The sequence below is a fragment of the Medicago truncatula genome, chromosome 3 (assembly GCF_003473485.1).
Source record: "Medicago truncatula cultivar Jemalong A17 chromosome 3, MtrunA17r5.0-ANR, whole genome shotgun sequence".
Classification (NCBI taxonomy): Eukaryota; Viridiplantae; Streptophyta; class Magnoliopsida; order Fabales; family Fabaceae; genus Medicago; species Medicago truncatula.
Genome location: NC_053044.1, coordinates 25,058,306 through 25,083,542, shown reverse-complemented (window position 1 = coordinate 25,083,542; position 25,237 = coordinate 25,058,306). Strand labels below are relative to the sequence as shown.

Genomic DNA, 25,237 nt, shown 5'->3' with positions numbered 1-25,237 from the left:
GCTTTTGTCTCACCATCCATTTGTACTTCACTTTTCATCTTAATTTTTTGTTTACTTCAAAGTTATATAGTTTAGGAAATCAAATATAACTTTCACTTTTCATCCCTTTGTTTACATTGAAATCAAATATATATCTAGTCTTTGAAAATATAATTTTCTTCCCTCTTCTTGAATAACAAATATATACATAATATAAGAAGTGCTTAAAGATCAACATAACAATACAAAAAAGAGAAAGCTAATGGAAAAAAAACTACAAAAAAGAGAGAGAAACCAAAGGAACTAAAACAAAGTCAAACTAAAGCTGTGAACCAACCAACAACAACCAAGCCACACCCAAACAAGAGCATACACAAGAAGAAGAAAATTGCAACGTGCCATTGTGCCCCCAACACATCACTAGAACATGCCTAATCCACCCTCCACTCATGGTGCATACCAGGATGTCTTGACGAATTACCAAAAACCATTTTGAAGAAGAGACACGAATTTTATGATGTATTTGTTTGAATTTTATGATGTAATAGTAAAACATCATGTTTCCCTTTACACCACTTGAAATCACATCAATTTTTGAATGAAAACAAAATATTAGTAGGCCTGCAAGTTTATTAAACCAAAATATTTAAAGTATTTTTTTTTTTTATAAGAGCATTTAATTTTCTAAAAAATTAGAGCTTAAACTATAAACTACGAGTGCATAACTCGAATTGTACAATGCTTGATTTTAAAAAATTAATCCGAGGACAAAGAAAAATGTAGGACGGTTGATTGAAAAACATTATAAATATGTGCTATCTAAAATATCATGATACAATTATTTCGTAGTCAAATAAAATGCACGACTGACAAGACGACACAAAGTCCGGCTAAAGTGGGCGTCCCACCATACAATTATACATAGACAAGCAAGTGATTACCAAGACTTGTGCTTTGCTGCTCTTAGACTCTGTTTGAAAGTTTGAAGGGGAAGGGAAGAAAATGGTTTTTGAGGGATGAGATTAGAGGAAAAAAATAGAAAAATCTTTTAAATTTTTGGAGTGTGTAGTTTTGTAGAGAATTGTAAATAAATACTTATGATTAATGTATTTTTAACTTTAAACTTTAAAGTATTATAACAACATAGATTAGATTTGAAAAACTTATCCAAATTCCCCAAAATCCTCCTTCAATACAAATTTTTAGTTCCCCCAAATTAAGGGGATTTTGTATTATGAAGAAAACTAAACCCCACAAAGCCTTCCACTCTTATACCACTCCATTCTTTCCACTTCTTCCTTTCATTTTTTATAAACCCTCCATTGCTCTTCCCTCGAAAGTCCCAATCATTTGTGAAAAATAACAAATTACACATTGTTATAAATAAAATAAGAAAATAACTTTATTTTAATCTAGTACTAGAAATGTTATTTGATGATAATTAGCTCTAATCATCTTAATTTGTTATTTTGTTATTTTAAAGCAAAAGAATCCATAGGGAAAATGGGTCTTTACCCAATCAAGAACTCAAATCAAAGAGTGTATAAATAAATGTTGCATTTTCAACTGTTATTTCTAAATTAATATTCACATCCTTTCAGAACGTTTTTTAGCCACAAGTTTTGCATTAATTTAAATTTAAACTTCAACTTGACTCTTGGCCCTATAAATAGAGCAACTTCTTTCCATATATATATATATATATATATATATATATAGACACACACACAAATTACTACATTATTATTTATTATCAACCATTGCAATATCATCACCAATAAGTGACATGGGTTACTCAAATTCATATTTGTTTCTTGGTCTTAATCTTTTTGTTTTTCTCTCTTCTCAAGCTTTAGCTGATATTCATGTTTTACCAATGCTTACTGTTGGTGAGTCATTCTAGCCTATAATTTTTTTTTGTATACCAAATGCATATATGTAAAGAATTTAATATTAATCTATGGTCAAGTTAAACAAGTTTTACATGTGCATATAATTATCATTCTATTATGCTTCTTCTTTATTTCCTAAACAAATATACCAAAATGATTCAATTTGTGAATGTATCGTAGAAACTTCTGAGTAAATTTTCAGCATGGATCATATTGAGCCTACTAACAATCATAATTATGGTGATTGGAGATTAGCTAAAGCTATTTTGCCTCATTGATTAGAAAGAAATCTCATAAATCAATCAACGACCCAAATAAGGATCTTTTTAATTCTACTAGTACTTTATGCGATAAAACAAGAAGTCTCCAGATCTTGGGATTATCATGGAGGAATAAAAGGGTTGGTGGCCGGTGGGAGATGGAAGAGAAGAGAAAGGAGACGACATTAACAACCGTCGAAGTCTAAGTTAAGGTTACATGAAAATATTTATACATTCAAATCAGTATGAGTGCAAAAAATGATAGTTTTTAGTATACATTGTGTGTACTTTATTTTTGTGCTGAAGGGGTCCTTTTATAAGCTTGGTTACAGATTAACGAACCATCAATGTCGAGCTCTATTACGTGTCATGAGGTGTTATAGAGTAAACGGATTTTTACACACATTTGTATTGCACCATTTAGATATTTGGGTAGTTATTTTAGGAAATGGATTTTTCACATTACACATACAAATCATTCTCATCTTCTCTTTGTACTTTTGCAGAACCCAATCTTCCTTCAATGACCGATCAACTCAATGACAAGCAAATCTCAAAGATAAAGGCGTATTTCAGACTTCTCGATAAGGATCAAGATTTTTCTATTGATAATGATGAACTTCAGACTCTAATACGGTCGCTTGGCCTAAACCCAACGTTTTTCGGCCTGATGGTAGCAATGAATAAGTTTGACGCTGACGGAAATGGTACCATTGATTTCACCGAAGAAGATTTTATCATATCTTTCCCTAAGCCTGACAAGGATCATAATGGTTTTGTCTCTGCATCTGAGTTGCATTATTACTTGACAAATCACGGCACCAAGGTGACCAAGGAAGAAGTGGACGAGTATGTTCGTGAGGCTGATGTTGATGGTGATGGACAAATAAACTTTGAGGAGTTTGTCAAAGCTGTGACCATGGGTGGATCCATTGTGGTCTGAAGGTGTGCAAATAAACATAGTACGAGTACGGGTACGATACGATACGGGTACGCGGATACACGAAAATTTTAAAATTTAGGATATGATATGGCTAAGATACGATAACAAAATATTTATAGTAAAATTTATATGCATGTAAAATATTTGAAAAAAAAGCATTAATTACTCTTCAATACTATATAATCATAAAAGTCACGATTTACAGAAAATAATACATATGATCAAAATAAAAATTGTGAAGTGATCTATAAATCATATTCTATTTTCATTCATATGTTAGGATATCAACAAATGCATCAATAAAAGAACTCTAAACAAATTTTATTTAATGTTGATTGATTGAATCATATACATCCACATCCAATCCAGGTACATCTCCATTTTGGAGTATCTGGACTTTCATAGGCACTTGGGTATAATTCATAAATGGATACTCCAAAATGGGTATTAAATTTGTTGGACGAAAAAGTATGCACCCTTTGAACTAGGGTCATGGATACACCACTGGATGTGACGATAAAGTGAAGGGACCAGCAAAAAATTTGAAAAAGCACATGAACATATAAAATGGACATGTTAAACGAGTTTTGATGAGAATTATTGTTCTATTTCTATTATTAGATGTTTTATTTGGGGTGGCATTTAACATGGAAAAGGGTAAAACTTTCCCACCATAGAAAAATTAATATTAACCATTTGATCAAATAAAGTACACACATTTATCATAGTCTCTCAGCACCATATTATTCTTCTACACCATCTTCCAACGCTATTCTTTCTTCTTCATGCCTCACTAACCCACCACCACCAGGGGCGGTTCTAAGGCCCGGCGACCCCGGGCACTCGGCCGGGCTCCGGGCCAAATTTTTTGCAATTTCTTGTGTAAATCCCTATGAATTTCTTATATAAAACCCTATAAATTGGGCAATTTCTTTACATTTTTTATTATTTGCTTGCAATTTCTTATGTACGCCCTATAAATGTGTTGCAATTTTTTTTTTTGTCTGGGCTTTACAATATTCCTGGCTCCGCCACTGACCACCACCAACATCAAACCTGCCATCCCAATATCGTTTTTTTTCCAGAAGAATTAAAACTTAAACATGTTTAGGACGAAGTATGTTTTTTCTTCTAGAAGTATGTTTTTCAACCTTCAATTTGAGTTAAAACTTAAACCCCGTCCCAATTTGATGTATGCCTTTCTTCCTACACCGGCGAGCCACTGCACGCCACCGTGGATGAGTTTCCGGTCACAACTTCTGGTTGGAATTAAAGAGAAAAACTTCAAGAAAATCTCTATTAATCTCACTGAAGGAATCAAAGGGTATCAAAACCAATTTTAAAACTTCTTCACTCGTAAATTCAAACAAATCGTAAAGACAATTTCATGTGATAAATGCTACTGTCCCTGCCAACGTACACACAATCCATTCAAGATTCTTGCTAATCTGAGACAATGTCTCTGTGTTTTAGTGGATGAATGAATTAATAGAAAAGAAAGTAAAAAGAATCAAAACCAAGTTATTATTTATATGACTTAATCTAAAATTTAATGGTTTTCAAAAGAAAATTAATCTAGGATTGAATGTTTAATTTTCGTTCAGTTCTGTTTTAGTTTTAGATTTGTTTTTTGAAAGCAGAATGCATCTTCCATTGTCATCTGGATTAGGATTTTTGGCTATTTAATGGCTAAAGGGTTTGTGAGAGAGACATTGAGGAGAGAGAATGGTTGGAGAAGATAGTGAGGAAAAATTTAACTATTGAGAGAGCATGATAAGATTGTGCTCATTATTTAATCACATGGTTAAAATCAACTGTCCTATGGTCGAAAAGTTTTACCCTTTCCCATGTTAAATGTCACCTTTATTTGGGGTCATTAGTTTTTTGTTGGTTGGCTTGTTTGCTTTAATTATTGCTACTACTAATCATTAGTTCTATACTTGTTTGCTTTGTCCCTTTGTTTAAGTAGTCTGAGTGACTTTTGTCTAACCATCCATTTGTACTTCACTTTCCATTTTATTTTTTTGTTTACTTAAAAGTTATATAGTTTAGAAAATCAAATATAACTTTTATTTTTCATCCCTTTGTTTACATCGAAATCAAATATATATTTAGTCTTTGAAAAGATAACTTTCTTCCCTCTTTTGAATAACAAATATATATATATTGGAGGGAGAAGACTTTATTTGAGATTGCTTCTGGTATTGGCACCCCTCTGATCATTAATGATGCCAATAGAGCTAGGTTATTTGGTCTCTACACTAGGGTGCTTGTGGATGTTGACATGTCAAGACAACTTTTTGACTCGGTTATAGTGGAAAGGGAGGGTTATGCGTTTTATGTGTCTGTGCAGTATGAAAGGAAACCTCCTTTTTGCTCACATTGCAAGTTCATTGGCCACACTATTCAACAATGTAAGAAGATTGGAGCAGCTCATGTGCCTGAAGGCTTAGACTTGGGATGGAAGAAGCCTCACGCCGCCAAGCAGGTTCATCATAAGTAGATTGTTAATAACGTTCCTGAAGCTCATCTGCTAAATAAACACACTCACTCGCAGGCTACTAACAAAACATAACCTAATACCTGGTCAGGTAATATTTTGCTTCCCAGGAACTCTCAGACTCAACCTTTGGTAAGCTTAAATAAGAAAGTATTGGGGGATAATCTGTAGGTTTCATGCTCAGATGCACCAAATAGATCTTAGATAGCAAATTTAGAGACTACATTACAAATAAATACCTGTGAAGATCCAGCTGAAACTGTTCCGCATGCACCTTTTTCCATCATTGTTGCAGCTGATAGTTCAAACCATACCTCTTTTCCTAGCTAGTGATGTTTCTTTTAATGTTATGGACAACAATCGATATGACCATGCGAACTTTAGTTTAGAGGACAGGATTGCTTGGAAGACCAAGATCTTGTCCTGCACAATTATTTCACCATTTTGAATTCTGAACCTGACAGGGTGCAAGGAGAGGCTTTGGTTGATATGAAAGATATTGATGGCTCTTTTAACAAGCTTTTAGCTGATATTGAGCCACTCAATGCTCATTATGGTGAAGAAGTTTCTTTGATTCATAACACTAGGTTAAAGGACATTGTTTCTAAGGAAATAATCCCCATCAAACTTGTGTCTCATGATACCTCAGATCTTACGAAGTCTTCTGACATTGGGATGATGTCATTCCCCAATTCAGCTTCAACTTCACTTGGTTAGGGTGGCATACCTGGGAGGCGGTCATTCCCCAAGATCACTTATGTTTCATGAGACAAATCTAGGGACCCTTATATCACTCCTATGACACAACCTGCAAACCACCATGTTTGCTAGTTTGACAAGTGACAAACTCCGTTCAAGCCAAACCCTGATTCATGCTTCCAAACCCCTCTCTGCTACATGTAACACCCCATTTTCCCAACATATAAATAATATAAAATAGATCAGAGTTCATCACAAACAGAATATCACATTTCTTTCTTCAAAATAATATTTAACACAAATAGAGTTAAAATCCACTCTTTATTAAAATCATCTGCTTCCAATAATTTTCAACAACGTCGCAACGGAAAATACTTATTCTTTCAACAAAATTGGCACTAAAGGCCTCAACTGATAGCGCAGAAAAACCAGAAGCGGAAGCTTGTTCAGAAGCTCTGTTCAGAAGCACTGTTCAGAAGCAGTTCAGAAGCAGTTTCTGATTCTAAGGTTTTATGTGAATTAGAGAGAGAATTGAGAGAGAAGAAAGTTATGATGAAATTGTAAATGATCTTTATTGATTCTATATACAAAAATGTACAAAGGAGGTAGCTTATATACAATATCTAGCTAAGTTGCTTGAAGCACAAGCAATGTAACAAACTCTAGATCTTATCTGCTAACCTCTAACAAACTTGTAACAAACTTCATAACAAACTAAAACAAACTGTGATTAACCACTGATTGTGATTATCACTAAAACTAAACTTGAATTAAAAACAAACTAACATCCTCCCTTAATTCAAGTTTCCACTTCCTTCATTCCAATAAAGCTTCTGAGCTTGTTGAATCTGTCAACCTTCAATGCCTTAGTGAATATGTCTGCAAGCTGCAGCTCAGTAGAGCAATGAACAATCTGCAGTGCTCCCTTGTTCACTTGCTCCCTTAGAAAATGAAACTTTGCTTCTATATGCTTGCTTCTTCCATGCAGAACTGGATTTCTTGCTAAGCTTATAGCAGATTTGTTGTCTATGAGCAATTCTATAGGTCTGCTAACCTCTATCTCCATCTCTTTGAGTATATTTTCAAGCCATATTGCCTAACATGCTGCCATACACCCTGCAATATATTCAGATTCACAGGTTGACAATGCTACAACTGGTTGCTTCTTAGCACACCATGAAATTGGAGCATTCATAAACTTGAATAGGTACCCTGAAGTACTCTTTCTATCTTGTCTGTCTCCACACCAATCAGCATCAGAATATGCCATCAGTTCCATAGAACTATCATTCAAACATTTAGGAAATAGAATACCATACTGCAGTGTTCCTTTGATGTATCTCATCACTCTTTTGGCTGCTAGCAGGTGAGAGACTCTTGGTTCACTCATGAATCTACTGATTATGCCAACTGCATATGCAATATCAGGCCTACTATTGCATAGATACCTCAGTGAACCAACAATTTGCTTGAACAATGTAGGATTCACAGGTTCTTCATCTTCATTCATTACCAGTTTTACATTTGTCTCAGCTGGTGATGATGATGGATTGCAGCTCATCATATTGAACCTCTTCAATATATCAGATGCATACTTCTTTTGGTGCATTATCAATCCCTCTGCAACTTCAGTAAATTCCATGCCTAGAAAGTATGTCAATTTTCCTAAATCTGACATTTCAAACTCACTCATCATTTGTGATTTGAATGCTTCTATCTCATTCATATCACTACCAGTCACTATCAGATCATCAACATAAAGGCAGATGAGTAGTTGATTACCTTCACTTCCTTTCTTCACATATACACCATACTCAGACTTGCATTTGACAAATTCTTGCTGTACAAGAAATCTGTCAATTCTCTTGTTCCAAGCTCTTGGTGCCTGTTTCAATCCATACAGATTCTGAGTATGGTGTAGATGTGAAGTGGGTTTTCAAATTCCTGGTTTTAGGCACTCCCAGAATCATTTCTTTATCAACCAATTGATTAAGACCTCTAAAATTGAGATGACCAAATCTATAGTGCCATAACCAGCTATCTTCATCTTTTACCATAGCAGATAAACAGTTCAATTCTACAGCTTTCATATTGGTCTGAAAAGTTCTATTCTTTGCAAGAGGAGTTTTCAAAACTAACCTTTGATGATTATCAAACAACTTAAAGGTGTTGTCCTTCATAGTAACTGAGTATCCTTTCTGAATGAACTGACCTACACTCAGCAAATTGCACTGCATTCCAGGAACATAGAGAACTTCTTCAATTATTGCCACTTTCCCATTCTTTCCTTCAATAGCAATATTCCCCATTCCTTCTGCAATTAAGACTCTATGATCTGCAAGTTTCACCTTTGTATTTCTTCCAGGATCCACTTCTCTTAACCATGTCTTGTTTCCTGTCATGTGATTAGAACAACCAGTATCTAAGAACCAACTTTCTGAATTGCAGCTCTCATTACTAGTTGTTGTAACCATCATGAATAATGATTCAGAATCTAAATCATCTTGTGCAATTTTGGCTTCCTCTTCATCATTTTTTGATTGCTTTCCTTTACCAGACCAACATTCAGAGGCATAGTGTCCAAATTTCTCACATTTGAAACACTGAATCTTCTTCTTATCAACTTTCTTCTTTTGATTAGAATTTCCTTCCTTTGAAGATTCACCTTTATCAGATCCATTGTTCTTGCCTTTAGACCAGTTTCCTCCCTTAGAGTTTCCCTTTCTTGAAGTTCTTCTTATCATAATCATCCTTCTTGATAGTTTGAACTTGCAGGGCTTGTTGAATTGATCTTTCATTGCTTCTTTCTGAAACCATCAATTCATGAGCTTCTAATGAACTCTGTAGCTCCTCAATCTTCAATGTCTTAACATCTTTTGATTCCTGAATTGCCACCACAATGAAATCAAACCTTGAAGATAGGATCCTCATAATCTTTTCAACTATCTGTTGATCAGTGATAGCTTCACTACAAGCCTTCATCTGATTCACAAGATTGATGAGTTTAGAGATGTACTTAGAAATCTTCTGATCATCTTCCATTTGCATCAGCTCAAATTTCCTTCTCAGAGATTGAAGCTTAATCAACTTCACTTTATCATCACCTTCATGATACTTTGAAAGAATGTCCCATGCTTCCTTTGAACTCAGTGATTTTGAGATTCTTTCAAAGTTTCCTTCATCAAGACTTTGTTGAATCAAGAACAGAGCCTTGCAATCTTTCTTCTTCAATTCCTTGTGTGCGTTCCTTTGCACTTCAGTGGCATTCGCAGCTAATTCATCTACACCATTCTGCACAATTTCAAGCAAATCTTGTGCTCCAAACAGATTCTTCATCGCTGCACTCCATCTTTCCCAATTACGTGCTTCAAGAATTGGAAGATGTGTGTTGAAACTGCTGCTACCATTCATGGTGTTTCCTTCAGCGTTTCTTTCTATAAATTGCGTGATTGAAGATCTTGATTACCCCTTAGAACGAAACCAAAGGCTCTTGATGCCAATTTGATAGCGCAGAAAAACCAGAAGCGGAAGCTTGTTCAGAAGCTCTGTTCAGAAGCACTGTTCAGAAGCAGTTCAGAAGCAGTTTCTGATTCTAAGGTTTTATGTGAATTAGAGAGAGAATTGAGAGAGAAGAAAGTTATGATGAAATTGTAAATGATCTTTATTGATTCTATATACAAAAATGTACAAAGGAGGTAGCTTATATACAATATCTAGCTAAGTTGCTTGAAGCACAAGCAATGTAACAAACTCTAGATCTTATCTGCTAACCTCTAACAAACTTGTAACAAACTTCATAACAAACTAAAACAAACTGTGATTAACCACTGATTGTGATTATCACTAAAACTAAACTTGAATTAAAAACAAACTAACATCAACATCATCAATATAATTAATTTCATCTAAAAAATGTTCAACAATAAATTCATAAAAAGAATACATAATAATGGAAAATAAATAAAGCTAATCCCCATCCCGTACGTATCAGAGCGACTCCTAGGACGACACGAGAATCAACTCACATCAGCGATTACTCCTGGTTATCTGCACATTACCCACGTAGAGGCAACATTCAAACAGAATGAGTGAAATTTCAAATTCAATAATAATAAGCATATAATTCTATAAAAGAATTTAACAACACATAACAACCTCAATTCATCATTAACAACACTAATAAACAATAATGTAAAAGAATTTATCAACACAAAACAACAGCAAATCATCATCAACAATGCTTCACATAATTCCAATCAACAATTCATCAATTATCTTCATTTTAACAATGCAATAATAACAACAACAACAATGTGACAACAACAACAACAACTCCGCAATGCAACAACAACAACTCAACAATGCAACAATAACAACTCAAGAGATGCTAATATGCATGTCGTACCATCAGAGCATCAAGCTCCCTACAACAGAGCATCAAGTTCCCTTCGATTAAATAACAGAGCATCAAGCCCTCTTCGCTTAAAATTAACAGAGCATCAAGCCCTCTTCGTTTAAAATGATTATGCATTGACACTACCAATGCAACAACAACAACAACAACAACGACTTCGCATTATGACTTCATAATTTAGCAATCATGAACAACATCATATAACATCATATTCATCAACATATACATTCATATAATAATTCACCAATCATGAACAACATCATATAAAATCATATTCATCAACATATACATTCATATAATAGTTCATCAATCTTGAATGACATCATATTCATCAACTTATACATTCATATAATAATTCATCAATCATGAACAACATCATATAACATCAAATTCATCAACATATACATATAATAAATATTAAATCATCCAACAAAGATATTCACATCAAATCAAGAATACTGGAAAGATAACACAATTATCAACAACTTTCATGTTTACACCGAAGACCAACTCAAAACAGAAACGTGTGAAACAGACGCAAGAACGTGAAACAAGGCAGTCTGTCACTGAACATTTCGCCAGGCGAATAGGTCATCCGCCATGGCGAGCTCAATCTGATATCTCTCGGGAACTTGACATTTTTCACCAAAAAATCCCATTTTTAACTTCCCTATGCCCAAATTTGATCCCGAAACTCGTCTAAACATTTCTAAACATGAAAAGGCACTCAAAACCATATAAAACTTGGACCAAAACATGAATTTGTACACTAATTTATTGAATTATCTACTTTTTTAACAATCAATTCCAAATCAAAACCTAATTTCTATAACATCAAAACTATTAACAACTACAAGCTTAAACCCTTTTTCAGAACTATATACTTATGATTAAAGAAGGTTAGTCCCACCCTTACCTTAGATTGAATTTGGACTTTACAAGTTTTCTCCTCTTCTCTTATCTAACTTCTCACTTTCTCCCTTTTTCTCCCAAAAGCAGTTTCTACGTATTCTGTATTCTGACTCTCTATTCTGTTGTAACCCTAATTCTCTAATGGTCTCATATATTTATAATCACTAACTGTGTTTGTTTCTCACTTAATCTCTCCTAACACATTCTCCCTTATTCCAATTATGTCCTTATGCCTCATTAATCTATTTAAATTATATTTCTCCACTAAATAATAAAATAGGGGCTACTAATAAATATCATACACAACAAAAATATCACTTATCAAAATAAATTGATTAAATTATAAAAAAAGACTCTAAACTTAATAAAATAAATAAATAATAAAATAGGGCGTTACACTACAACCCTAAAGAGTGTGCAGATTCTTTCCAAATTTTGGGGGATGAGGTAGAAGAGGATTATGATCACATCTCAGATGCATTGATGTCTTCTAACAAGAATGTGGATCCAAAGGTTTTTCAAAAGTGGGCTAACACTATGGTGCTCACTCCTACGGCTATGCCGTCACAGTGGAAGAGGACCATGTTGAACCCATTGTATCATACTTTGAGCAGCACTATCCAAGCCTATATGAGAGCATTAAGGCAGAGAAAAATTAGAAGAAGCCTGTGAGAAAAGTGAAGTCTGCTTGATTTAACTCAGCTGAAATAAGGACCCGTGCTCAAAAGGGCACCTCCAAAATTGACTTGGCAGCCTTAGAATAATGTGTTTTTTGTTGTTGCAATAAAATAACTAGAAATATCAATCATTTTAAACAAACTTTGGGATAGTAGTCTTGTAGCAGTTGGTATGGTCAATAATGGTCATAAGCTTTCTAGTTTTCGTTTCATAGGTTCTCCTTTGTCATTCTGTTGTATTAGTTCAGACATCTCCTGTCTTTTATATTTTAGTGTTTTGATAAAAAAAAAAAAAACTGTTATTTCTAAATTAATATTCATATCCTTTCATAAGGTTTTTTAGCCACAAGTTTTGCATTAATTTAAATTTAAACTTCAACATGACTCTTGGCCCTATAAACAGAGCAACTTCTTTCCATATATACACACACAAACGAATTACTACATTATTATTTATTATCAACCATTGCAATATCATCACCAAGACGTGACATGGCTTACTCAAAATCATATTTGTTTCTTAGTATTAATCTTTTTGTTTTTCTCTCTTCACAAGTTTTAGCTGATATTCATGTTCCACCGACGCTTACTGTCGGTGAGTCATTCTAGCCTATAAGTTTTTTTATATGTCCAATTCATATATGTAAAGAATTTAATATTAATCTTTGAACAAGTTAAACAAGTTTTTCACGTGCATTTTATAAAAAAAAAAAAAAAAAAATTGTTTTTCACGTGCATATAATTATCACACTATTATGCTTCTTTTTTGTTTCCTAAAAAACAAATATACCTAAATGATTTAATTTGTGAATGTATCGTAGAAACTTATATGTAAATTTTGGGCATGGGACATATTGTGCCTACTAACAATCATAATTCTGGTGATTGGAGATTAGCTAAAACTATTTTGCCTCATTGATTAGAAAGAAATTTCATAAATCAATCAACGACCCACATAAGGATCTTTTTAATTCTAGCAGCACTTTAAGTGATAGAAACAAGAAGTCTCAAGGTCTTCGGATTGTCATGGAGGGGTAGAAGGGTTGGTGGCCGGTGGGAGATGTCAGAGAAGAGAAAGGAGTAGGACAACAAATTTAATATAGCTAAAGTGAAACATATAACTCAAAAAAGGAAATTATGCATGATCTTTTTTGACCATAATGATGGCGTCTGACAATAACGACCGTCGAAATGTAAGTTAGGGGGTACATGTAAATATTTAGACATTCAAGTAAGTATAAGTGCAAAAAATGAGAGTTTTTAGTTTATATTGTGTGTACTTTTGTTCTGTGCTAAAGGGGCTTTTTATATACTTGGTTACAGAGTAACAAACCATGAATGTCGAGCTCTAACTGTTACATGTCATGAGGTGTTAAGGAGCAAATGGATTTTTCACTTTACACACATTTGTATTGCACCATTTAGATATTTGTGTAGTTATTTTAGGAAATGGATTTTTCACATTACACACACAAATCATTATCATCTTCTCTTTGTACTTTTGCAGAACCCAATCTTCCTTCAATGGCCGATCAACTCAATGACAAGCAAATCTCAAAGATAAAGGCGTATTTCAGCCTCATCGATAAGGATGGAGATGTTTCTATTGATAATGAAGAACTTGACACTCTAATACGGTCTACTGGCCTAAACCCAACTGATTTCGGCTTGATGGTAGCGAGGAATAAGTCTGCCACTGACGGAAATGGTACCATTGACTTCACCAAAGAAGAGCTTCTCATAGCTTTCTCTAAGCCTAACACGGATCATAATGGTTTTGTCACTGCATCTGAGTTGCATTATTACTTGACAAATCAAGGCATTAAGGCGACCAATGAAGAAGTGAGCGACTTTGTTCGTGAGGCTGATTCTGATAGTGATGGACATCTAAGCTTTAAGGAGTTTGTCAGACTTGGCAGATTCACTGTGGAGTGAAGGTTTGCACTTATCTATGAAGCCCGAATACGTTGTACGAGTGCGATACAATACGGGTACGCGGATGCATGATATTTTTAAAATTCAGGATACGATACAACTAAGATACGTTAACAAAATATTTATACTAAAAATTAAATACATGCAAAATATTTGATAAAAAAATAAGAATTAATTACTCTTCAATACTATATAATCATAAAAGTCACGATTTACGAAAAATAATACATGATCAAAATAAAAGTTGTAAAGTCTACGTAAAAATTATATTTTATTTTCATTCATAAGTTTGGATATCAACAAATACATCAATAAAAAAACTATAAACAAAGTTTATTTAATGTTGATTGATTGAATATCCTTTCTCTCTTGGTACTTTTATCCACCAAAAATATAATTTTTATTTGGTTAATCGAAATACAATTATAGCGATTCATATCTTAAATTTAATCATATACATTCGCATTCGACACATGTATGTCTCCAATTTGGAGTATCTGGACTTCATAAGTACATGCACACCCTGGGTTTTGAAAATTTGCACCAATAATCTTATTTTTTATTTTTTTACATTTTGACCCCAATATTAAGGTTATAGATTTTGGACTTACACCCCCAAAATCCTTACAACTTAGTTTTAAGTTTGGTTTTTCTTTCTAATGAAAATTCCAAAAAGCAGAACCAAGGATCGAAAACATGACATGACCTTATGATGGTGCATATTAAGTTCTACTGTTTAGCGATGTTGTTGTCATTTGGAAAACATGACATGACGGAAATTTTATATAGCTTCATATTTGTTTTTTTTTTCTTTCTTTTGAGACATTTTTCATATATGCTTTTTTGTAACTCTTTCATTTTTCTCTTTCCCCTTCTTTTATTTTTTTCCCTTTCTATTTGGAGATTATAGCCATGATAGTTTTCTATCTATTATGGATAAAATTACTCTTTCAATTTCAAACTGCTAGAAATTATAATGGATTACATAACTTTCACTACACCATTTATCCTTTTTAACAACAAGGCTTAATTGCACTTTTAGACCTCTATCTTTTCAAAAGTTGCGGTTATGGCCCCCTAACTAATTTAAATACAAAACATGCCCCTATGTTTTGATTTTTTTTTTGCAGTTTTGGACCCCCAATCCATTAGTGAGGTGCCACGTGACCCCCTAAATAATACACGTGGCACCTCACTAATGGACTGGGGGTCCAAAACTGCCAAAGAATCAAAATATAGGGGGTTGTTTTGTATTTAAATTAGTTAGGGGGCCATAACCACAACTTTTGGAAAGATAGGGGTCCAAAAGTGCAATTAAGCCTAACAATCGAAAAATGTTGCCAGAACTAAGAAAAACGTCCCCTAAAGGTATAGGGGACGTTTTCTCGGCGTCTCCTATACGAGCGTCGCCTATAGTCTATGGGGACGTTTTTTCATGTTCTTTGGGCACAGTTTTTGAAAACGTCGCCTAAACCTTAGGAATATGAGACAATTTTTTGGGGATTCTGAGGGGACGTTTTTAAATGTTCCCATAGGTTGCTTCAATTAATAATCGTCCCCTAAAATTTGAATCTTTTAAGAAATTATAAAAACGTCCCCATAACTTACAAGCAACATTTTTAGAGTGTCCTTGTAAAATTTTAGAATTTTTCAATTATTTTAGAAATGTAACTATAGCTTAAAGACAATATTAGAATTGTCAATTATAACTCAAACAAGATCGAATTTAACAATACAACCACAAAAGATGTAATATAATAACATAGTTCAAACATTAATTCAAGACATAATAGTAATCAAAATGTCAAACATTACTTGATAAGTTTAATGCTTCGAAGTATAAGCCTAACAAAATAACAAAACTATAGTTCGGACAAGTTTAGTGGTTTAACTACAATCCAAAATGTGGCTTAACTACAATCCAAAATAAAACACCATCCAACTCAATCATTCAAGTTTATCTTGTAATTCATCAGCCAAATCGTCCACTTCAAATTCATCACCGATGTCATTCTCTTGAATTTTATCATCTAGGTCATCCTCTTGAAATTCATCATCTAGGTCATCCTCTTGAAATTCATTATCTATATCATCCTCTTGAAATTCATCACTTAAGTTGTCCTCAAGAAATTCGTCCTCAAGAAATTCATCATCTACGTCTTCCTCCTCAACTATGTCATCCTGTACAACATCTTCATTGATAGCTTGCTGCATAAGAACAAAATACATCAACCATAGATATTGTTGGTTCAAAGGCCAATCAAAGACATCAACAAGTGTTGTACCTCGCACAAATAAAAACCAAAACAACAAGTAAAACACAGTCAACATAGCCGCAAATAGGAAACCTTTTTTACACATTTCCCTTCCTTATTCTATCATTACAAGCTCATTTTTAAGTTTCTGCAACTTATGCCATGTTATGCAACAGAGAAACAAACACAAAATGCAGAAAAATAAATCACAAGTTTGCACAAACACCACAAATTGCATAAACAAAATTTATGCATAAAATTCTGCAACACAATCAAAATCCGACTTTGGACATGCATTTTAAGCAATTCAGCCAAACAACATAATCATAAGTTCGCACAGCTCTAATTTAGACCCAACATACGCAAGTTAACAATTTCAGACACTTGCCTACATTCCAAGTGATATCATTACTAACAACTTTTTGCATATATTAACAAGCAAAATATAACTAGTTTAACTCAATTACAATAACATAATCAATAATATTTATATATATGGTTACCTTTTCAGGACATGGAGTATGAATGGAAGTAGAGGAATGCATTTGTGCTCTACTATCCTTTGGGGAGCTGTTAGCATCTCCATGAGATAATCCTAGCAAATGTTCTATTGAGTCCATATTTAATTGAGGATTGCATTGTTGTATGACGGTCTTAAACACATTTTGCAATCTATCAATCTGATCTTGAAATTCATGCCTTAAAGTAGATACCTCTTGACTATGTGCTTGATTCAAAGCATTAATCTCAACCTTTCGCTTTAAGGAAGTTTTAGTTATTTTTCTCCCATAACAACGTAACCTGCCAGGACGCTCCTTTCCCATAACAGCTTTAAAAGCTTCAGTATCACTTCCTTTCTTTTCATCCATTTCTTGAAGTTGGGAGCAAAAAAAAAAATTCAAGAAAACATTAACTAATATTATAAACAATGTTTGCCAACAATATTAAGTAAACACAATTTAACGTAACTGTAATTTTTTACATACAAATACTTTTCCAGTTTCTTCATCCAATTGCTTTCCTCTACTTCCTTTTCGAGTTTCAAAAAACATTTCTAATTGAGTGGGCTCTCTTTTTTCTTTTTTCATAAAACATTGCCTTAGGGACTTTTAGGGGACAATTTTTGCACGTCCTCTAAAAAAGTGTTGCCAGAGACAACAAATGGTGTAGTGTTTTAGTCCTTACAAAACTATATGATCATATATTTTAATATAATATTCTAGATATAGTAACAAAAATTATATAAAATTCTAAAAGTTGAAGCAACATCGACTATATGTTTATGTAAATAGAGATATTTTGGATGAATAAAATGTGTGATGTCTTTACGTAGAAAAATTTAAAATTTTGTTGGACGAAAAAGTATGAACCCATAGATCCAGGGTCATGGATATGCCACTAGATGTGATGATAAAGTGAAGGGTCCAACAAAAAATTTGAAAAAGCACATGAACATATAAAATGGACTTGTTAAACTTATTGTTTTATTTCGATTATAAGATGTCTTATTTGGGGTCATTAGTTTTTTGTTGGTTGGCTTGTTTACTTTAATTATTGCTTCTCCTGATTATTAGATCTCTACTTGTTTTCTGTCCCTTGGTTTAAGTAGTCTGAGTGACTTTTGTCTCACCATCCATTTGCACTTCACTTTTCATCTTAATTTTTTTGTTGACTTCAAAGTTATATAGTTTAGGAAATCAAATATAACTTTCACTTTTCATCCCTTTGTTTACATTGAAATCAAATATATATCTAATCTTTGAAAATATATTTTTCTTCCCTCTTCTTGAATAACAAATATATACATAAGAGAAGGTAATAAGGATATGCGATAGAAGAAGTGCTTAAAGATCAACATAACAATACAAAAAAGAGAAAAACTAATGGAAAAAACTACAAAAAAGACAGAGAAACCAAAGGAACTAAAACAAAGTCAAACCAAAGCTCTGAACCAACCAGCAACAACCAAGAGCACACACAAGAAGAGGAAAATTGCAACGTGGCATCGTGCCCCCAACACATCACTAGAACATGCTTAATGTAACGCCCCAATTTTATTTAATTATTATTGGTTGATTTAAAGTCTTTTTACATATGATTTTATATAATTATGTTGATTATGCGGTGTGTTATATTTTATTAAATGAGTTATTTTACTATTTAATGAATAAGTGGGAATTTAGAATATTTGGAGTTCAAGGGGCTGATTTGGAATTAAGGAGAGTTGTGTGGAAATAAGATAAAATAGATGGGAGGAAATAAATAGGAAAAACTAGGTTTAGAATTATTTTCACGTACAACCAGTTTTGGAGAAAAGGGAGAACGAGAAGAGGGAAGAACCAAGAGAGTGTTGCTGATCGATTTTCTTAAGGTAAGGGTGAGACTAGCATTCAATTATATTGAGTCTGTAATTCTGATGATTAAATTTAACAAGTGTAGAATTAATTTTAGAGAGTTGGAGAATTAGGTTAAAGTGAGGAATTGACGATTAATTGATGTAGAATTGTTAGATTGATTTAGAAACTGTGTACAGACCTTAGATAATCCATAGGATGATTAAAGGAACCGGTTTTAAGGTTTGAACCATGTGATTAGGTGAATTTTCGTCAAAATTGCAATTCTGCCCAAGCGAACATTCATCGCTCGCCTCCCGAGGGATGATCCTCACCATAGCGAGTGATGAACTCCATTGCTCGCCTCGCGAGCAACTTTTCTTCGCCTCGCGAGTTGCACCTTGCAGCTCGCCATAGCGAGCAGATCACTCGCCATAGCGAGTTTGACCAGTGAGGAAACATGATTTTGTGATTTTGTGATTTAGCTCCTTAAGTCGAAATTTAGATGATTTTGAGTGTCTGAATATGTATAATAATGATTAGGCAAGTTTTTAGATTGAGATTGAACTTGGGAAAGTTTAAAAATGGATTTTTAGGTGAAAAAAAGTCAAATTCCCGAGAGCAACCATTTCTTGTTCGCCAAGGCGAGCAGCTTACTTGCCAAGGCGAATAGCCAAATTTCTGAACTCGCCATAGCGAGTAATGTCCCTCGCCTCGCGAGCTCCTGTAAGACAGAATACCTTGTTCAGGGTTTTGCGATCTTTGTCGCATGAGATGTTATGAGTTGATCCTTCGGGTAGGAATTGAGGTTGAATATAATATTACTGATGATCAGTGAAGCTGTTACAATATGATTTAATGATGATAGTAATGTAATAAATTTGTATATGCATTTGTGAATTATATAAGATGTTTAAGTTGATGTTGATTATCATTTGATGTTGTTATATCTTGAGATGTTTACGTGCTGCCTATGTTGTTGATGTTGGTTATGTGAAATATTTATATGCCTTATGTGGAAAATGTATGATGTTTATGTTGTTGATGCTTTTCATGAATATTATTATGTTGTGAATGACTTGTACTGTTTCTGTTGCTGTTGAATATTGATCAAGTTGTTGATGTTGGTCTAAGTTGTAAAGTTGTAAGTTGTCTTTCCAAAATGTTCCAAAGTATTGGAGTCTTAAGTTGTTGATATTATCTAAGTTGTTGAAGTCGTAGTTGAAGCTGTTGTTAGTGACTGTTTATGTTCTGGTGTTTTATAAGAGGTGATGTACTCTTACGTTGTTGTTTTATAAGAGGTGGTGTACTCTCATGTAGTTGTATTGTCAGGTTGACGTTGTCATCGTCGAATTGTTGAAGTTGTTGTTGATGACTAACCATGAAATATTTATGTAGTGTTGTTTATATGATTATAAGATAATGATTATGTTGTTGTTTATATTTGTTATGAGCTAATGGTGATTAGAAGTCGATTAGACTATTAATGAAGCACTATATGAAGAATTATTATTATTAATTAATAAAGTTTATGTTGTTAAATTTAATTGTTGAATTATATGCTTAATATTATTGTTTGTGAAATCTCACCTCTTCTGCTTGAAAATGTTGCTCTTCGTATGAGTAACTTGCAGGTGATCGAGAATAAGTAGCTGTTGATTGCTGTCGTGAGTGGCTATCTCTCACTGTGTCTTTAGGTGCTCTGATACATAACGAGATGGGAACTTTTGTGGCTATTTTCTATTCCTTACGTATTGCTTATGATTTTACATGACTATGATTTAGTTTGGATTTTTATGAGATGTTTTGATGAGGCCTTCGTGCCAAGACTAATTATGTTTTGAATTAAATCCGCTGCGAAGTTTTTAATATTTTTGTTGATTGAATTATGAAGGACATATTGTTATTTATTCCATTTATGAATTTTAAGAAGTGTAGCATTCCGTTTATATGTTGAATACTCTGATAATTGTTATGAAATTTTTAAGTTGGGAAAAACGGGGTGTTACACCTAATCCTGCTCACACACCGTTATTGATCTTAACACAAGAACAGTTCCACCCTCCACCCATGGTGCATACAAGGATGTCTTGACGAATTACCAAAAACCATTTTGAAGAAGAGACACGAATTTTATGATGTATTTGTTTGAATTTTATGATGTAATAGTAAAACATCATGTTGCCCTTTACACCACTTGAAATCACATTATTTTTTGATTGAAAACAAAAGATTAGTAGGCCTGTAAGTTCATTAAACCAAAATATTTAAAGTAATTTTTTTTTATAAGAGCATTTAATTTTTTAAAAATTTAGAGCTTAAACTATACACTACGAATGCATAACTCGAATTGTACAATGCTTGATTTTAAAAAATTGATCCGAGGACAAAGAAAAATGTTGGACGGTTGATTGAAAAACAATATAATTATGTGCTATCTAAAATATCATGATACAATTATTTCGTAGTCAAATAAAATGCATGACTGACAAGACGACACAAAGTTCGGCTAAAGTGGGCGTCCCACCATACAATTATACATAGACAAGCAGGTGACTACCAAGACTTGTGCTTTGCCGCTCTTAGACTCTGTTTGGAAGTTTGAAGGGGAAGGGAAGAAAATGGTTTTTGAGGGATGAGATTAGAGGAAAAAATAGAAAAATCTTTTAAATTTTTGGAGTGAGTAGTTTTGTAGAGAATTGTAAATAAATACTTATGATTAATGTATTTTTCACTTTAAACTTTAAAGTATTATAACAACATAGATTAGATTTGAAAAACTTATCCAAATCCCCCAAAACCCTCCTTCAATACAAATTTTTAGTTCCCCCAAATTAGGGGAATTTTGTATTACGAAGAAAACTAAACCCCACAAAGCCTTCCACTCTTATAGCTCTCCATTCTTTCCACTTCTTCCTTTCATTTTTTATAAACCCTCCATTGCTCTCCCCTCGAAAGTCCCAATCATTTGTGAAAAATAACAAATTACACATTAGTTATCAATAAAATAAGAAAATAACTTTATTTTAATCAAGTACTGGAAATATTGTTTGATGATAATTGATATCTCGAATAAGCTCTAATCATCTTAATTTGTTATTTTAAAGCAAAAGATTCCATAGGGAAAATGGGTCTTTACCCAATCAAGAACTCAAATAAAAGAGTGTATAAATAAATATTGCATTTTATACTGTTATTTCTAAATTAATATTCACATCCTTTCAGAAGATTTTTTAGCCACATGTTTTGCATTAATTTAAATTTAAACTTCAACTTGACTCTTGGTCCTATAAACAGAGCAACTTCTTTCCATATATATATATATACACACACACACATACAAATTACTACATTATTATTTATTATCAACCATTGCAATATCATCATCAAGAAGTGACATGGTTTACTCAAAATCTTATTTGTTTCTTGGTCTTAATCTTTTTGTTTTTCTCTCTTCTCAAGCTTTAGCTGATATTCATGTTTCACCAATGCTTACTGTTGGTGAGTCATTCTAGCCTATAAATTTTTTTTTTTTTTATGCCAAATCCATATATGTAAAGAATTTAATATTAAATAAGTTTTACATGTGCATATAATTATCACCCTATTTTGCTTCTTTTTTATTTCCTAAATAAATATACCAAAATGATTCAATTTGTGGATGTATCGTAGAAACTTCTGAGCAGATTTTTAGCATGGATCATATTGCGCCTACTAACAATCATAATTATGGTGATTGGATATTATCTAAAGCTATTTTGCCTCATTGATTAGAAAGAAATCTCATAAATCAATCAACGACCCAAATAAGGATCTTTTTAATTCTACTAGTACTTTATGCGGAAAAACAAGAAGTCTCCAGGTCTTAGGGTTGTCATGGAGGGATAAAAGGGTTGGTGGCCGGTGGGAGATGAAAGAGAAGAAAAAGGAGTATGACAACAAATTTAATATAGCTAAAGTGAAACATATAACTTAAAAAAGAAAAATATGCTTGATCCTTTTTTACCATAATGATGGCGTCCGACAATAACAACCGTCAAAATTTAAGTTAGGGGTACATGTAAATATTTCGACATTCAAATCAGTATGAGTGCAAAAAATGATAGTTTTTAGTATACATTGCGTGTACTTTGCTTTTGTGCTGAAGGGGTCGTTTTATAAGCTTGGTTACAGAGTAACAAACCATCAATGTCGAGCTCTATTACGTGTCATAAGGTGTTAGAGTAAACGGATTTTTCACGTTACACATTTGTATTGCACCTTTAGATATTTGTGTTGTTATTTTAGAAAATGGATTTTTCAAATTACACATACAAATCATTCTCATCTTCTCTTTGCACTTTTGCAGAACCCAATCTTCCTTCAATGGCCGATCAACTCAATCACAATCAAATATCAAAGATAAAGGCGTATTTCAGCCTCATCGATAAGGATGAAGATGGTTTTATTGATAATGAAAATTTTGTGGCAGTTTTCCATATGTGTGACAAGGATCAGAATGGTTTTGTCTCTACATCTGAGTTGCATTATTTTATGACATATATCGGCCAAAAGGTGACATATGAAGATGTGGAAGAATTTGTTCGTGAGGCTGATTTTGATGGTGATGGACAAATAAACATTGAGGAGTTTGTCAAAGATTTGTCCAGGAGCGGATCAAACACATGACCTTATGATTGTGCATATTAAGTTCTACCACTTAGCTATTCTGATGTTGTTGTCATTAAGATGCAAATTATATATATATATAAAAAAAAAATTTCTTTTGTGACATTTCCCATATATGTTTTTTTTGTTTTTGTAACTCTTTCATTTATTTCTGTTGAAATTTGGGGCCTAACTCATCCTTACGAAACCGGCTTGTAGGCTAAGGATTGCCTCCTCTTTATAAACTCTTCTCCAGAGTCTTGTTTATCCAATGTGGGACTTGGGTTTTTCTCAATACACCCCCTCACGACCAACACTCTTTGGACTTGGTTCGTGAATAGGTTTAGGCGGCCCTTTAATTCGACAAGCTCTGATACCATGTTAGAAATCGTGGTTGGGCCTAACACAACCCCATCAGATAAAGCAAGTGAAAATGCGCACGTCAATTACTTGGGGCTGAGAAGCTGGGAGAGTTGTGGTTTTGGATCAGAGTTCATACCGATGATGATAATCAAAGGAATGAAACCATAGTGAGCGATAACCTTCGTTTTCTTAATACCCCATGTTGTCCATTCCTTCAAAGAATCGATCGCTGATCGATCTTCTGCTTTCTTATTTGAGCTCTTTCCCTTTGCCTTTAGAGAAATCGTAGACGCCATTCTTCTTTTCTCTTCTCTCTCTTCATCATGCACCCCAATTATCTCAAATTCTCAATGCATACAAAGATAAATTGAACGAAACAAACACGGTATTGTGATGAAAAAAACAATTGATTTGTCGAATTAGGGTAACGAAATGGTAATAATCTTTGAGATTTGGTTATTGGAAAAGCTTAATTTGAAGCAGTGATTTTACGAAATTCATAATTTTTTTCATTCTAAAATTACTAATACTAATTGCAACACTCAAAAGTATATTTCCTTTTCCAACACACAGCAACAAAAAATTTTGGTATTACAAATTAATACTATACAAAATCAGCATATCAAAATTGGAGAAGAATCATTTGTATTGGAAAAATCTCAAGTCCCACATCGGATAGACAAGACTCTTGAGAAGAGTTTATAAGGAGGAGACAATCCTCACCTTATATGCTGGTTTTGTAAGGATGAGTTAGGCCCCAAATTTCAATATGGTATCAAAACCCCAGTTCGACAAAGGTAGCCGGTCCGTTGCGGAGAAACCAGCAACGACGGTACAGTGTCGGTCCGTTGCGGAGAAACCAGCAACGACGATACAAGCAAGTATGAGCTTCCATTTGATGGGGAGCATGATGAATAGATGGACTCACACTTGAGGCGGAGTGTTATGTGCAAGTGTGAGTTATATGTCCCACATTGGATAGAAAAGTAAAGGTTGAACACCTTATAAGTAAGAGGACTCATAAACTCATAGCCTTAAGGTTTTGGGTAAGAGTGGCGTCTCTCTTGCTTGTCTGGTTGTTCTAGCCTCGATGTGGACAGTCCCCCTGATTCTCCTTACTGATCCGTGAGGGGGGGTGTATTGAGAACAACCTAAGTCTCACATCGGATAGACAAGACTCTTGAGAAAAGTTTATAAAGATGAGGCAATCCTCACCTCACAAGCCGGTTTTGTAAGGATGAGTTAGGCCCCAAATTTCAACACTCCCATCCCCTTCTTATTTTTTTTCCATTTCCTTTTGGAGTCTATAACCATAATAGGATAACTATTATGGCTAAAATTACTCTTTCAATTTCTAAGTGTTAGAAATTATAATGGATTAAATAATATTTAGTCCTTACAGAACTAGACTGGTGATATATTTTAATA

General features: G+C 33.6%; 4 protein-coding genes across 7 annotated transcripts; 3 read left to right on the top strand and 1 right to left on the bottom strand.

Moving 5' to 3' along the window:
- The first annotated feature begins 1,709 nt into the window (after nt 1–1,709).
- On the top strand, nt 1,710–3,346 carry LOC11440520 (calmodulin). Its single transcript, XM_003600165.4, has 2 exons — nt 1,710–1,868; nt 2,638–3,346. Exons 1-2 carry the CDS (start codon nt 1,766–1,768, stop codon nt 3,072–3,074), a joined length of 540 nt encoding a protein of 179 aa, XP_003600213.2. The 5' UTR covers nt 1,710–1,765; the 3' UTR covers nt 3,075–3,346.
- Nucleotides 3,347–12,713: 9,367 nt separating this feature from the next.
- On the top strand, nt 12,714–20,472 carry LOC11423715 (calmodulin). Of its 4 annotated transcripts, XR_005645129.1 has the most exons (4): nt 12,714–12,871; nt 13,784–14,267; nt 18,282–18,506; nt 20,434–20,472. XR_005645129.1 is itself a non-coding variant. In XM_003600162.4 (2 exons), exons 1-2 carry the CDS (start codon nt 12,769–12,771, stop codon nt 14,209–14,211), a joined length of 531 nt encoding a protein of 176 aa, XP_003600210.1. In that variant the 5' UTR covers nt 12,714–12,768; the 3' UTR covers nt 14,212–14,552. The 4 variants fall into 4 exon arrangements, 1 of the variants encoding a protein (XP_003600210.1); XR_003009910.2 differs by lacking the exon at nt 18,282–18,506 and having other exon boundaries at nt 20,434–20,449; XR_003009909.2 differs by lacking the exons at nt 18,282–18,506; nt 20,434–20,472 and adding an exon at nt 16,978–17,414.
- A 1,674-nt stretch (nt 20,473–22,146) lies between these two features.
- On the top strand, nt 22,147–23,579 carry LOC11421742 (calmodulin-1). Its single transcript, XM_003600161.4, has 2 exons — nt 22,147–22,300; nt 23,148–23,579. The coding sequence occupies exons 1-2, from the start codon at nt 22,198–22,200 to the stop codon at nt 23,465–23,467; spliced, it is 423 nt and encodes a 140-aa protein (XP_003600209.1). The 5' UTR covers nt 22,147–22,197; the 3' UTR covers nt 23,468–23,579.
- Nucleotides 23,580–23,877: 298 nt separating this feature from the next.
- Nucleotides 23,878–24,123, bottom strand: LOC11425262 (mitochondrial import receptor subunit TOM7-1). The gene has a single exon (XM_024777862.2). It carries the CDS (start codon nt 24,103–24,105, stop codon nt 23,893–23,895), a length of 213 nt encoding a protein of 70 aa, XP_024633630.1. The 5' UTR covers nt 24,106–24,123; the 3' UTR covers nt 23,878–23,892.
- Nucleotides 24,124–25,237: the final 1,114 nt, after the last annotated feature.

Bases quoted from the DNA above. Each gene is read 5' to 3' on its own strand.
- LOC11440520 (XM_003600165.4), top strand. From the start codon at position 1,766: ATGGGTTACTCAAATTCATATTTGTTTCTTGGTCTTAATCTTTTTGTT. The intron at 1,869-2,637 runs GTGAGTCATTCT...GTACTTTTGCAG, and splicing joins TTTACCAATGCTTACTGTTG to AACCCAATCTTCCTTCAATG.
- LOC11423715 (XM_003600162.4), top strand. From the start codon at position 12,769: ATGGCTTACTCAAAATCATATTTGTTTCTTAGTATTAATCTTTTTGTT. The intron at 12,872-13,783 runs GTGAGTCATTCT...GTACTTTTGCAG, and splicing joins TCCACCGACGCTTACTGTCG to AACCCAATCTTCCTTCAATG.
- LOC11421742 (XM_003600161.4), top strand. From the start codon at position 22,198: ATGGTTTACTCAAAATCTTATTTGTTTCTTGGTCTTAATCTTTTTGTT. The intron at 22,301-23,147 runs GTGAGTCATTCT...GCACTTTTGCAG, and splicing joins TTCACCAATGCTTACTGTTG to AACCCAATCTTCCTTCAATG.
- LOC11425262 (XM_024777862.2), bottom strand. From the start codon at position 24,105: ATGGCGTCTACGATTTCTCTAAAGGCAAAGGGAAAGAGCTCAAATAAG.